A 15,743-nucleotide genomic window follows, 5' to 3' on the forward strand; every position below is an offset into this window, starting at 1 on the left:
ATAAGAAAAAGCAGGAACATGGAAAACCACGCTGGTTGACTTGACAAGACAAACCCAGGGACTAATGGGGGAAAACGGGTGGTGGGTGGAGACAATCACAAAGACAGGTGAAACAGATCAGGGCGTGACACTTCCTCCTGTTGCAAACTGCTGGGCAACTCTTCACACCAGTGTAGACAATAGATAATAGACACATCATTCAGTGTGTATTATACCCTCTGGGTTGAGAATCAAAATGCTTGATGGTCCATGTTATTACCCTATTAAAACAAAGTCTATGTGATATGGTTGGGGATAGCAGGGACAATGTATAGACTCCTATGGGCAACAATATGGGTTCCATTATAAAATTAGATTTCCATAATTATCCTACAAAGATCCATTGAAGCAATATTTCTTGGAGTCTCCTTCATTCATTCCGAAGGAATAATTCATGTTCTGTACACACCTTGGTTGTGCAGAGAAAGGTGTGCCATTGAATAACTAGCTATGTAACATACCATTGTTTGAAAACCATTAAACACAGCAATAGAACACTGGTGAAACTGAAAACAGGTTAAACAGTTTATTCTCATGTGGCGGTGCGATGTGTTGACAGATTGCACATTCTATCTCCTTTGTAATGATGCAGGATAAATTGTCAGATAAAACCTGAAAGACAAGAACAGGAGAGAGAGAAATAGAAAGAGAAAGAAAAATAGAAAGAGAGAGAGAGAGGGAGGGAGGGAGAGAGAGAGAGAGGACAGCCAACACAGTAGCCGAAACTTTGTGGGAGGGAGGTTGAGCATAGGGAGACAAAAACAGGAACAAAGTTGATAAGACGGTTCCAAAGTTCACCTGCAGCTCACCTGGGGATGGGTGCTCCTTTCCCTAAACTGGTCAGAGATGGTTCAGGTCGTGGATAGGATATCCTATGAATCCCAGATCTGCTCTCCGATACCCGGAGGATTGGGACTTGGTCTCTCCTTGTGTCTTCATTGATTTTTTTGACCTGGACCATTACTGTTTTTTTTTTTGTTGTTGACTGGAGTCGTATTTACTACACATCACATGGTGGGTTCTGCCTGAAGAAATCAGGACAAAGGAGTACAGACTGTGAGAACGGGATTTTAATCTCACTCTTCTGACTCCTAAAGCCCAATGGATCTGAGGCCTAGGAAGGTCGTGGTGCTTCTCCTGTACTGCTATGGTGAGTTTAACGGAGCACCACTGATCTCCTGTTTGATTTGGATGAGCGCACTCTATGTAGATATAAACCTAGGATTTATCCCAAGTGCCAGCCTATTTCCTAAATAGTGCACTGGTGCTCTGGACAAAAGCACTGCGCCATATAGAGAATAGGGGGCCCATTTGGGACGCATCATGACAGTCATTGTTTTAATATGAGGTCGTGATGAATTAGATGATGTGAGTCTCTTGAGATTTCCCCACAGTTCTAATCAAGATCCTGGTGGACAAAGAGTAGTGAACCCTATGTGGAGTAAATTATAGCGATCAATGGAAAATGGATCCCCAGGGCAAGTTAATTTGAGTGGTCTATTATATCGACTACATTATTATAGGGCATATCAAAATGCTGATGTGGAAGGGAGTCGAGGCTGTGTATAATTTTCTGGTGAATTGCGTAACCTGTACTCTGCACGAGACATGACCAGATGCACTGTGACGTAAGTGGTTCTACATACGTAACTGACATAAAAAAAGGAAAGGTTAATTAAGTATAAATTCTTCCTAGTGTATCTATATTGAAAATCCCACCTCTTATGTAGTTGGATGGAAATTATCCAACCGTTATGTAATTGGATGGAAATTATCCAACCGTTATGTAGTTGGATGGAAATTATCCAACCGTTATGTAGTTGGATGGAAATTATCCAACCGTTATGTAGTTGGATGGAAATTATCCAACCGTTATGTAGTTGGATGGAAATTATGTAGTTGGATGGAAATTATCCAAACGTTATGTAGTTGGATGGAAATTATCCAAACGGTATGTAGTTGGATGGAAATTATCCAACCGTTATGTAATTGGATGGAAATTATGCAAACGTTATGTAATTGGATGGAAATTATCCAACCGTTATGTAGTTGGATGGAAATTATCCAACCGTTATGTAGTTGGATGGAAATTATCCAACCGTTATGTAGTTGGATGGAAATTATCCAACCGTTATGTAGTTGGATGGAAATTATCCAACTGTTATGTAGTTGGATGGAAATTATCCAACCGGTATGTAGTTGGATGGAAATGATCCAACCATTATGTAGTTGGATGGAAATGATCCAAACGTTATGTAGTAGGATGGAAATGATCCAACCGTTATGTAGTTGGATGGAAATGATCCAACTATTATGTAGTTGGATGGAAATGATCCAACCGTTATGTAGTTGGATGGAAATGATCCAACCATTATGTAGTTGGATGGAAATTATCCAAACGTTATGTAGTTGGATGGAAATTATCCAAACGTTATGTAGTTGGATGGAAATTATCCAAACGTTATGTAGAAATGATGTTGAGCATAATAATAAACTGCCTTTATCAATCTGACTCCAACATTATGTAAATAAATGCGACAGGCCCTGTACGTCTCTAGAGGATCTAGTCAAGGTAGCGAGCCTTGCATCACCTCTCAGAATGACTATAATGAACATGTCTAACTTGAACCGTTATTCAATTATTAAGAGACTAGATACGAATAGCTAATCCTGGCGTCCAATGTACTAGCATCAGGGATGTCAAGGTGGTACTCAGGCATATGGTATGGGTATTGTGTATATAACAACTGCCAATAGACCTGCTAAATTATAAGAGTAGAGTCAATCAAAGAATTACTCTGTAGAAGGAGGAACGCATTTACTCAATTCAACTAGTAGAATGTCCCGGTCATGAAATAATTAACACTCAAACAATTGCAGTGTACGTGACATACATACATTACAGACTAATCAGTGTAAATGAGACTTAACGTGGTTACACTTGCCTTCAATTCATATGAACACATTTACTGTCCTTTAACCAAATTCAAGCATGAACACACACTCAAGCTGAATGAACATTTCTTTGCACTTGGCTAGTAAAAACAAAAGACAGAAAAACACACCCAGATTCTAATCTAATCAACTCAATTTAGAATAGAGCAGAGCGCCACTGTGTCGCTCCCTCTTTGAACTATCAGCCCTCCGATTAACAGAATGACTCATTTTCCCTGTAACAATAAATCCATAGCACTTACAGCACGTTGAAACATATCAAAATCCATGGCTCTTTATGAACTCTTGAAACAATTCAAACATGATAGTTTTAAAACTCCCAACAACATTCATTTAGTCTATTTCACGTTTTCATCTGTCTTCACACCTCCAATGGTCTCTGTACTCGCAGGGTTCTGTGGGAACGTCCCTGCACAGAGAAGTCCACATATAAGGTGTGTTTAAACCCCGTGGTAGCCCCACAAATGGTCAGCCATCCAAACTTATGTCATAAATCATGATTCATGTCATCACGCTGGGCCTCAGCGCCTGCAAGTCGCTCGTCGCAATTATCACCTTCTATTATTCTTCCACTACAGTTTCTATCTTATTATAGAGTCCCGATAAGACTGGCACAAACCTCTTGAGGAATTAAGGCTGTCCTATAATGGACACTGTATTTTTTTTATTAAACATCCCTTTGTGGATGGGCCCTACAGACCCAAACTGTGGCTTTTGTTTCATCCTATTCTCACTCAAATCAAACAATTGGCTTGCTTCCACATGTTCAGTTGCTTATATTCCCTCCTCTGTAGCCCTGGAACAATTACACACTTTAGTTCCTGCTGCCAATGAAACAAAGCCCAGCTTACGTAAGCCCTGTTTGAGTTTGGCCCACAGCTGCTATGAGTGAAAATGGAGCAAGTGTATCCCGAGAGAGGCAGATCCTTTGACAGAGGCTGTTGCTGTGAGCATGTCACATAGGTCGCGACAATGTTGAATAATAGAGCAATGCTTTTTGTGTACTGACTAGAGAGACGTTATACTACGAATGCTATTCGGAAATGGACAAGTTAACTCTCCCCACCGTCTTTCTCTTTATCTATAGGTTGTTCCGCCATTGGTGAAGGGAAGCCATACTTCATCTCTAGGAATTTCAACACTGTGCTCCACTGGAACAAGTTCGACAGCCCAGATGAAGGGGTCCTTTACAGTGTCCTTTACAATAGGTGAGAGACAGGAATACCGTGGTCACCTTTTCACCTTTCAACCCAACAACATATTTATGTGCCTAGGCTAGGGTGACCTAGGGCGACATGTGACTTATGTCAACAACATTTTAAAGCTGTGTGCTGAAAGACGGAACCATGCTCCTTTTCAGCATCATTGTCCCCATCGTTATCCCCATTGTTGTCCCCATCGTTATCCCCATTGTTGTCCCCATCGTTATCCCCATTGTTGTCCCCATTGTTGTCCTCATTGTTGTCCCCATCGTTATCCCCATTGTTGTCCCCACTGTTGTCCCCTTTGTTGTCCCCATCATTGTCCCCATTGTTGTCTGCATCGTTATCCCCATTGTTGTCCCCATTGTTGTCCCCATCGTTATCCCCATCGTTGTCCCCACTGTTGTCCCCATTGTTGTCCCCATCATTGTCCCCATTGTTGTCCCCATCGTTATCCCCATTGTTGTCCCCATTGTTGTCCCCATCGTTATCCCCATTGTTGTCCCCATCGTTGCCCCCATCGTTGTCCCCATCGTTTTGGATATGGTGGGTTGCTCAATTTGCTGCTCCACCTACTGCCATCAGCCTTGAAACCATGGTGCTACTGTACTTCTCCATGCTGCAGGTTGAGCTCCACTGGCTGGGGCAAACCTTCGCAGACAGGCTGTGGTCTGTGCATCACCACAGGCCTCACTCTGTTTCTCTGCACACCACAGGGATAAATCTGTAAAAAAATAATTGCCTGTAAAAATGTAACATTTAACTTTACAAACGGCACTCAGTTCACCTGTGGCTATGCAAGGCCAACGTTTTCGTCTCAATCACTTTGTCTTACCGCCTCTTTGAGATATCGCTACAAAGTGGAAACGTCAGCTCATCTAATTGGTCATGACACGGTCTGACGGGCAAAAGCCAAGTTTCACACCAATCGCATTGATTTGTTTCTCCGAGACGGTCACCTGGAATGGCTTGCATGTCCTTATTCAATGCCTCATAGCTCCACCATCAAATCAGTTCAGAAAAAGATTGGCCCTGATCATCCCCGCTGAATATCGGTTCCCTGTTTGACACACTATCCTTCAGTTATTTTTCTATGAGGAAGTAAGGGGTTAAATAACACACCTATTTCAGAACTCTGTTGTGCTATTTATGGTCTAGCAGCTAGGATGCCGCACGCACACCCTGAAAGGCAATACATTTACAACATGTGATATGTCATGATAAATGCTCATACATGCTCATAATTTATTTTTTTAAAGCATTGTACCTGCAGGCATCAAGTAAAGTGTTTACATTTACATTTACATTTAAGTCATTTAGCAGACGCTCTTATCCAGAGCGACTTACAAATTGGTGCATTCACCTTATGACATCCAGTGGAGCAGCCACTTTACAATAGTGCATCTAAATCTTTTAAGGGGGGGGGGGTGAGAAGGATTACTTTATCCTATCCTAGGTATTCCTTAAAGAGGTGGGGTTTCAGGTGTCTCCGGAAGGTGGTGATTGACTCCGCTGTCCTGGCGTCGTGAGGGAGTTTGTTCCACCATTGGGGGGCCAGAGCAGCGAACAGTTTTGACTGGGCTGAGCGGGAACTGTACTTCCTCAGTGGTAGGGAGGCGAGCAGGACAAACAGGACAAAAAGTGTTAATCAATATTTATTACAAAATGCAACATTCAATTTTGGCTAAGGGTTCCTTACATAGTGTGTTTTATGTTTGATCATGTTTTTTGTGTTCATTATAGGTACGGAGACCCATACAAGCTGAATATGGCGTGCCAGAACATCACAACTCTTTCTTGTGACCTCACTGCAGAGACACCATACATCTATCAAAATTCATACAGTGCTCAGGTTTTCGCCAACAGTCACTCCCTAGGCCATACAGCACTGTTTAAACCTCTGAGAGACAGTAAGCAATTTCCTCTCTTTATCATACTTTTTCTAGATTGGGATGTTTTTGGATTATGTGTTGGCTCAGAGGGCAGAATCCTTAGCTGTGATACATACACATCGCTCCAATTGTCTGTTCATATTCTCTAATGACATCAAAGTATGTTTCCATGGAAGCTTCTGTTACTCACCAATTCGTCCAGTTAGCATTTGGCCCATACTCAATGGGTTTATCCTGTTCTCTTCAGATTGTCACTAATTCGTTCTTTTTCCTTAGTCTTATTCTCACTCTTAATTTGTCTTTTACACGTCAGCCGTCCTTGGGCCGCCCAATGTGTCTGTGAAAGCCACAACATCATCTTTAAAAGTGACTGTCATCCTACCGTTAGGACCGGATAATAAGACTTCCATCGAGGAGATTTTCAACAGTACCAGCTTTTCCTACCATAAACCTCCAACCGTCTATATCCTCAACATCACTCGTCCTAGCTGGGCAGCACAGGTGATAAACCCCCCCACCCCACACACACACGTACTGCTCACACAATATGCATGCAGACACACGCACACCCACCCACACACACACACGTTAGATACACAAAACATGTTCTGACTGCTGACTCTTTTTTTCGCAGGTCCACGAAAGCACAACTGGAGAGTTTGTCCTCAACAATCTAAAGAACATCAGTGTAGAGTACTGTGGCTATGTAGTGTACGTCCCAACTGTAGAAAGGCACCGAAATCCCAGTGAGAGCCATACCTTCTGTGTGGCATTACCAGGTGAGGTCATCTGGTGTCCCTCAAGGCTCTGCATGTATGCACAAGCTGGTCTCAGAGCATTTCGTATTATTTTGTATGTAAATCCGAGACGCTCCATGTTACGTTTCGTATTGTATGTATTCATTTGTGGCTGTCCATCACCCATGTCGTACGATATGTTACGAATTGGAATTTGTATTATATGTTCTGAATTAGAAAAACGTACAATATGTTCGAGCTAGGTGGCTAATGTTAGCTAGCTGGCTACCGTTAGCTAGGCTAGCGGCTATGGGTTAGGGTTAGGGTTAAGTTTAGGAGTTAGGTTAAAGGGTTAAGGTTAGGGGAAGGTTTAGCTAAAAGGGTTAAGGTTACGGTTAAGGGAAGGGGAAGGGTTAGCTAACATGCTAAGTAGTTGCAAAGTAGCTAAAAAGTAGTAAATAGTTGAAAAGTTGCTAATTAGTTAAAATTCTCAAGTTTTTCGTGATGAGATTTGAACTCGCATCCTTTGGTTATACATCCACCCATCCACCCCGACCAACCACCCAACTTTCGTTTTTGCTTTAAGAAACCATCTGTCTTTTGTAACCATACCAAACGTAACATATCATACTAATTTGAGTGTCCCGGATTTACATTTACTATGTTACGTCTAGTCTATGAGACCAGGCTGGTAATGCCTTTCATTTTTGCCTTTGCTAGTTATGTTGAATGAATCATCTGTGAATGATTTGAGTAACCATACTGTTACCATAAAGAACTTAAAGGCATACTGCAAATGCATAGACTGTGGTTTCACAATGTTAAGGGTATTCCTACTGCCTTTTCAAAGATTATATAAAGGCTCACTTCCTGGTGAAAAGACTGAATGGAGCCTCTTATTTATGCCTCCTTGAAACTACTGCACTGACTGACCTCACAGACACGCCCACGCTTGCTCTATAGCGCTGGCAATTTACAATAGGCTCTGAGAGTGAGGCAGCTGTATTGCCACTACTGAGGTGTAATAGAAACAATCTTCCCCCATCTAGGTTACCCCCGGCTGCTGTTCCCCTGGTTCCTCCTCTTAGGGTGTCTGCTACTTGGTTCTCTCCTGCTACCGGTGGTGGTGTGTCGTCACTATGTGAGAAAGAAGAGCAACATGCCAGACGCCTTGGTAAGAAATGTTGATTGGAGATTTCCCCATATATGAAGGAGTGCCAGTTCCTGTTACTGGAAAAACAGGCCTCCAGGCCAAACTTACAGTAACATGTGTATGAGAGGCCTCAATAGGGTGAAAAGTTTCATCTCAAGCAACACCTAACTTGGAAGAGGGCACAATGTGTAACAGTAGTTACAATAAAATGTTATCTCTTTGCAATTTACACATGCACTGATTTATGAGGAAATTATTTAACTTTATCGTCATTCATTTTCTCTTTAAAGGGCTGCACTTACCAATCTTCCCAAAGTTGTATCTGTTTTATTCCAACTCCTCTCATATGCTGAGAAATCATACCCGTTTAATCAGTTGTATCACTGTAATTTGCATTTCATGCCAAGAACTGAAAGCAATTACAAAAGATTACAGCAGTGTTGTTTCAGTTGAGCTCATTTCATTCTTGCCATGAAAGTTGTTCAGAATTATAATTGAACAAGTTCATTTTGGTTTGACATACATTGTAACCACTCAATGATTCCAAGGGTTTGGTGGGATGTAGAAGGGGTCATAGAGGTGTTTTAGTAAGTTACATAAACTAAATCCTCTTTCTCTTCTACACAGAAACTGACAACCAGCAACATCCCACCTCCATCGTGGTACCCTCCAGAAGCCATCACTATCTCCACTGCCAAGCTGTATCATTACCCTGTGGGGTTCTCCTATGGTGACCTGAAGACTGGTAAACTCCAGATGGGGTCAAAGTTCACCAGCAGTGGGTCTGGGTCCTATTCCCCCCAGGACAGACCCTCCTCCATTGCCCAGCCCAGGCACTGTGACACCTACATGGGCCAGCAGGGTCCACCCCCAGAGCACTCCAACAACAGCACCCAGTCCTCCAACTATAGCATGGTCGTAGTGCAGGTATCCAATGAAGGTGTGAAGGAAGAATGCCATCACCATCCAGACAGCGAAGACAACATCAACTCTCCATGGTCATCTGAATCCAGTGACCACAAACCCAGTTGGGTTCAAGGTGGTCCAGTTTTGTTTTCGCATGGGGCACCACCTGAGCCGAACCAGTGTGTTGGAGACAGGGACTCAACAGGGCACCCCCTGGTCCTGCCCACATTGCGGCGTATTGATGGCCAACTGCAGTTGTCCACTCTGCTGCTCCAGCCAGAGACACAGAGTGCCATGGCCAGCATGGCACTGCCTACAGACACTAAGGGGCAGCCCCTTTTGTGGGACCTAGACAACACTGGGCAAGGGGCATCACTATTGTCTGATCTGGTCACCACGGGGGAGACAGAGTGGTTGGGCCCTGGTACAGGGAGAGAGGAGGAGAGAACAATATACACCCCAATCTCTCCAATGTGTTTCAATGACTCACCATCTCACTCCATACCTCCAATCAACCTGGCAGACTGCGAGACCTCATCAATGACATTGTTGTCTGGTTACAAACAACACTGGGTACCCCTTGCCCCTCAAGGTCTAACAGCAGAGGATAACTTTGTGATTTCCTCATATGCTCCACAACAGGCTTGGATTGATCAGGAGGAAGAGGAAGAAGGAGAGGAAGGAGGGGATGAAAGAGGCAGTGAATTTTTTCTGGGAGGTTGGGTGGTACAAATTCTAGGATGATTGGTTTTCGTTTTTTTAGATCCCTAAAATAATCTTAAGGGCCTCTGTGCCTGTTCTTCGCTCTGTTTGGGTCTCCAATGTACGCCAGAGACAAGTTCCGTCTCAGCGAGCCTTCACAAAGTGCAGGGAGAAGATGGAAGGAGCAGAGAGAGGGTTTTGGTGGCAGTGCAGAGTGGCGCTTTCACGGTCCCTCTCCTGCCTGCCATGGAGCTTATGATTCAGAAACAAGAGCAGGATTCTACTCCAGTATCCAGCACACATGCCCCCCTCAATGGAATCCTACTGAATTAATGCTATAATTTTGGCCCTTTTTTACATTATGACAAATGTTGGATGTAGGATCAAGTGCTGTAAAATGTAGGATCAAGAATATAGGATGAAATGCTGTAAAAAATAGATTCTGTACATTTGATTGTGACGCTCTCTTTCATTTGCATATTTTGCAACATTTCCAGAAACAGGCTAGTTCTTCCAATATATGTGTGCATACATACACACATCTTAATGTACACTAACGTGTTCATTTAAACCATGACTGTGAAGTTTCTGTATCATTTGAAGAAATTCAATGTACATCCAGGGTTGAATCTGGGTGGCATAAGGTAGTAAACGGCCTGTCCTCTCATGTCATAATGTCACAGGCACAAAGCTTTCATTTCAGCATATCTGTACTTTTGTCTCTTTCATTTATTGTTTCTCGTTTGTCATATTATCTGTGTTATCGTGCTACACATTATATGCATCACAATGCTGGTGGCAAAAAAATGTATCGAAAACAATTGAAATTCATATTAGCATTGAAGGTGATGCATACATTTCTAAAATAGTATTGTCAGAAATACAAAACATGGCAGCGTGAGTTACCCGAGAAACGTGTCAAATAACTTTGTTGTGTGTGTTTTGTCTTCAGAGTACGTGACCTCAATAACGTCCTCTCATTGTTTGCTGCTCTTTTGAGGTGATGAAACTACAGTACAGGAGACAAAAGGCTTGGGTCATTCTCCACGAGGGTGTGGTGGTTATGGTACTTTGGTGAGCTACTAACGCCAAACAGGGCACTTAGTATCTAAGTGACAATACCTATGTGTTTACTACACTTTGATATAATAATAGGCTAATAAACTGTTAAAACTGTCAGGTGTGATGTGTATCACATATTCAGCATATATGTACAGTATAATACTGATTTGTTTTTTATAATGGGTCACTTTTATAACTAATATGACTGTGAATTTAATGTTTTCATTAAAAAGGTAACTACTTGTGCTACTGAATTGGTTGATCCATCACTGCTGTCAAACAGTACTTCAGCAAACATGAGCTTCAGTGACATTAGTAAGCAAGGGAAGTTGAGGGGAAGTCTTGATGGGCTGACACATCAAGTGCTTTTTCTATGACTATTCTTCACTTTTACAAATATTATTGATCAGTCTAGATGAGTGCCCGTGTGAATAACAAGACGTTTCACTGCTGTCTCACTGAAAGGCTCCAGCATGTTCTTCCTTATCATGAGGTCTTAGCCAAACACATCAGAATCACCTCCCTCCCTGCCATGTCAACCCGTGATGTGGTTTATGCAAACAAGCCAAAGGGCACAGAAAGAAATACAGTGTGTCCCTCCTCCATCCATATATATTAGATGACTCAATAAAGTGTTGGCTGGTGGGATATTGAACAAAGGTACCAAGGTACAGTGTGGCTGCCAGTTGCCAGGTTACGGTTTCTGTACAACCAACTGTCGAACTAGGGAATAGGTAAGATTAGGAGAAGTTCAGGGCCCATATTCATAAAGCATCTCGGATTAGTAGCACTGATCTAGGATCAGGTCCCTCTGTCCATAATATTGTGTTCAGTCTGATCTAAAAAGGCAGATCCTAGATCAGCAGTCTTACTCTGAGATGCATTATGAATATGGACTCTGAACTTGTATGATATCATACAGTAGCTGTGCAGCACGTTCCATTCAAACGTGTCATACTGCTAATAGATGAATTCGCTGGCTGTTCTCGGGGGACTTTTTTCCAGGAGTTTCATAACTAAGCCACGCCTTTTTTTTTATGCGTGCTAACGTAAATCTCCTGGGCCCTGAAATAATTCCCTCAAATCTACTTCGGCCCTGGAGTCGGAAATCTAATTTGACACCAGCTTTTCTGCAGTGACAAACTGGAGAGGTTAAATATCACTGTAATAATTGAATGGATTTAATTGCTCATAAGCATAACGTGTGGTTCTGCTGTGCAGAAGGGGGATGTAACGTTCGTTGTTGGAAGGGTTGGACCAAGGTGCAGCGTGGAAAGCGTTCATCATCTTTATTAATGTGAACCAGCAACAACACAATAAAGAGTAACACAATGAACGTGTAGCTTTGTAGTGCAACAATACAAAAACAAGATCCCACACACAACAGGTGGAAAAAGACTGCCTAAATATGATCCCCAATCAGAGACAACGATAGACAGCTGCCTCTGATTGGGAAACATACTAGGCCAACCTAGAAACGAAAAACTAGAATGCCCACCCTAGTCACACCCTGATCTAACCAAATAGAGAAATAAAAGGATCTCTAAGGTCAGGGCATGACAGGGGTCTTGCCTCCAGACCTCATTTGGACATTTTATGGCCACAGTGTGCAAGCGCATACACACACACACACACACACACACACACACACACAATGTCTTAGTATACGTGTGAGAACTTTTGGGGGACCAACAATTGATTCCCATTCAAAATCAAATGTTTTCCTAACCCCTAATCCTAACCCTAAACCTTACCCTAACCCTAACCCCCTATCCTTAACCATAATTCTAACCCTAACCCCCTAGCCTAAAATAGACTGGCAAAATGTCCTCACTTATTTGAATTTTAGTTGGTTTACTAATCTTATGAGGACTTCTGGTACTCACAAGTATAGTAAAACGTGTACACACACACACGCACACACACACGCACACACACACATACTATAGGCTATAGACTTAGGCTATACGAAGTGCATGCTCGGAGAAGTACAGGGCAAAGTTATATTTCTGAGAAAATGTCTTTCTTCCTGAGGTTTTGCATTGCTGGGATGGTGTATATAAAACTAGGCTTCACTGCATTACCAGCCTGGTCACCCGTGACACAAGTCAGTATTCGACTTCCATCCATGTCTGAGGATGTCAGGAGATGTGGAAACCGGCCACTGGGGGCAACAATGAGTGCTCTTAACTTCAAGTAGGCATAAGCATCTGCCTCTGATTCCAAAGGTTGCATGTTTGAATCCTTTGGATAGAAAGTTGTTTTCAATATTTTTGTTTTAAGCCTATCCCAAACCTTACCCCTTACCTTAACCATTCGGATGTTAATGCCTAACCTTAAGAATTTGGAGGTAATGCCTGAACTTAACTCTAACCTTAAAAATTCAGACTTTGAACTTAACTTTAAAGGATTAGAACAAATTCCAAATTTGATGTTTGAGAAACATGGATTAATGTCTAATTATGACGTGAGACTGTGAGAGCAGGTAGCATTACACACTGCAATGGATAGGCTATCACAATCATGAGCCCTGGCCTGCCCTGCTCTTGCTGATGTAAAACCGTTTTGTGCTGCCTAACCAATGCTTTATTTTCCAAAATATTACAAATCTGTGTGCGCAGACTAGGCCTGTCGATGTCCGGGTCAGTTTGATAGGGAGAGCATGAAGATGAGAAGGAGGACAGGAGGTAAGCTTGCTACTGCTATAATTGATTTGAATAGAAACAATATGGTTCATTGCCCATAATGAAGCTATTTATCAGAGTTATAGACCTCACAATAGGCCATATTCAAGTAATTTACATTTTCAATTAATTTACAACTTACATTACCATGAAGTGGGAACCACGGAGATGGAAAGCACATAGGTGCTGAAAGTAGGTTAATTCGAGAAGGCCTAATTAATTTAATAAACAAATTAGGCACGTTTGGGCAGTCTTGATACAAATTTTTTAACAGAAACGCAAAGGTTCATTGGATCAGAATAAAACATTGCACATACACTGCTACCATCTAGTGGCCAAAATCTAAATTGCACCTGGGCTGGAATAATACATTATGGCCTTTCTCTTGCATTTCAAAGATGATGGTACAAAAAAATACAAAAGAACGGTTGTTTTTTTCTTTGTATTATCTATTGTGTTATATTATCCTACATTCCTTTTACGAACTTCAAAGTGTTTCCTTCCAAATGGTACCAATAATATTTATATCCTTGTTTCAGGGCCTGAGCTACAGGCAGTTAGATCTGGGTGTGTCATATTAGGCGATCCTTAAGATTAACAGTCTTCATTATAATTTGACTATTTCTTCCGATTCAAAACACAAGAGGTAGATAGTCTACTATCCATAGATTTTGTCAGCCAAATCCATCGGTGTCAGTGAAAGGCTTGGTGTGTTAATTAAGAGTCTAATTAACACATTTTAAAAATCCCCATCAAAATCTGTCAGTTTAAGCTAGAGATGTCAGTTTTTTTGCATAGGCTGTGCGTCTCAATCCACCACATCCACCTTTTTCGGCCTTCCGCATCTGTGGTGGAAAGTGGCAGAGCTACAGACCAGGAGACTTCCCGAAAATTGGTCTTGTCACAAAAACGTCTGTAGCGTCCGAACGGTTTGGCCTACTAACTAATATGACCACTCTATGGAAATATGAGACTCAGGAGCATGATGGTGTTCCCCGTTTTGCTCTACGACCGAATTCAATTTATGTATAGTTTTAATGCCGAATTCAATTTATGTATAGTTTTAATGCCTAATTCAATTTATGTATAGTTTTACGTCTACATTGGCCCTAAAATTCCAAATCAAAATTGTAAATGATCCATGGTATGACCATCCTAAAACAATTCCATATGTTAGCTTAGTAGAACCCCCCTCTTATGTTAAAGAAAATGGCTGAAAGCATAGGCCTGCCACTTGTTACTTTAAGATAAAAAATAAATGATGGACCTGATTATATAAACCGATCTATAATGACGCTTTAGTCCACAATTCTTAATGCTAGAAATAACGTGTAAAGTGCAGGGAAAGACGTGATTCCGATGCATATGGGATATCTTTCATTTAGCTCTATGACATTCAGAGGCTGCGCTACAACCTTCTATTGCCGACCACACAAAAATGTACTTTGCACGGGAAGTAATGTGTGATTCTGTCACTATCAATTGATGTTCAACATTTCAATGGGCTATTAAACAACATACTAACTCCATATCAGTCAGGCGCAAGCCAGGTAGCCTAAGAAGGAACGGAAGTGTTATTTAGGCTATATTATTGTTATTATTTCAAGGCTATAGCCTGCCATTTAAAATATATATTGTGAAACATTTGTGACACGCTAGAGACTGGCAGGAGTGTTCAGCATTTCAACAACACATCAACAACAGCACTTCAACAACACATCAACAACAGCACTTCAACAACACAACAACAGCACTTCAACAACACATCAACAACAGCACTTCAACAGCACATCAACAACAGCACTTCAACAACACATCAACAACAGCACATCAACAACAGCACTTCAACAACACATCAACAACAGCACTTCAACAGCACATCAACAACAGCACTTCAACAACACATCAACAACAGCACTTCAACAACACATCAACAACACATCAACAACACATCAACAACAGCACATCAACAACAGCACTTCAACAACACATCAACAACAGCACTTCAACAGCACATCAACAACAGCACTTCAACAACACATCAACAACAGCACTTCAACAACACATCAACAACAGCACTTCAACAGCACATCAACAACAGCACTTCAACAACACATCAACAACAGCACTTCAACAGCACATCAACAACAGCACTTCAACAGCATGCCTATAAATGTTGCATTTAGGCTCTATAAAATTAAGGGAAAAAAGGGGAATAATACTTTGAGTTAAATAACAGTTCAACGGAAAAATGCCTTATACAGTACATTGCCTTTGAATTGACTTTTAGAAACACGAGTTTAGCCCGTATCTGGTTTGAGGATCATGCAGTGTGCATACAAGTGCATGCAGGCCTACCTGATGATATGCAGCTGCTGGGTTAAAAAAACAAATCTTAAAAATTCTTAAAT

The 15,743-nt window shown here is 41.7% G+C and overlaps 1 protein-coding gene across 1 annotated transcript; it reads left to right on the plus strand.

The window, feature by feature from the left end:
* Positions 1-796: 796 nt before the first annotated feature.
* Positions 797-10,902, plus strand: LOC115105360 (uncharacterized). Its single transcript, XM_029627311.2, has 7 exons — positions 797-1,189; positions 4,082-4,202; positions 5,940-6,106; positions 6,402-6,589; positions 6,723-6,867; positions 7,875-7,999; positions 8,606-10,902. Exons 1-7 carry the CDS (start codon positions 1,141-1,143, stop codon positions 9,626-9,628), a joined length of 1,818 nt encoding a protein of 605 aa, XP_029483171.2. The 5' UTR covers positions 797-1,140; the 3' UTR covers positions 9,629-10,902.
* Positions 10,903-15,743: the final 4,841 nt, after the last annotated feature.

Source organism: Oncorhynchus nerka, linkage group LG3 (genome assembly GCF_034236695.1).
Source record: "Oncorhynchus nerka isolate Pitt River linkage group LG3, Oner_Uvic_2.0, whole genome shotgun sequence".
NCBI classification, from domain to species: domain Eukaryota; kingdom Metazoa; phylum Chordata; class Actinopteri; order Salmoniformes; family Salmonidae; genus Oncorhynchus; species Oncorhynchus nerka.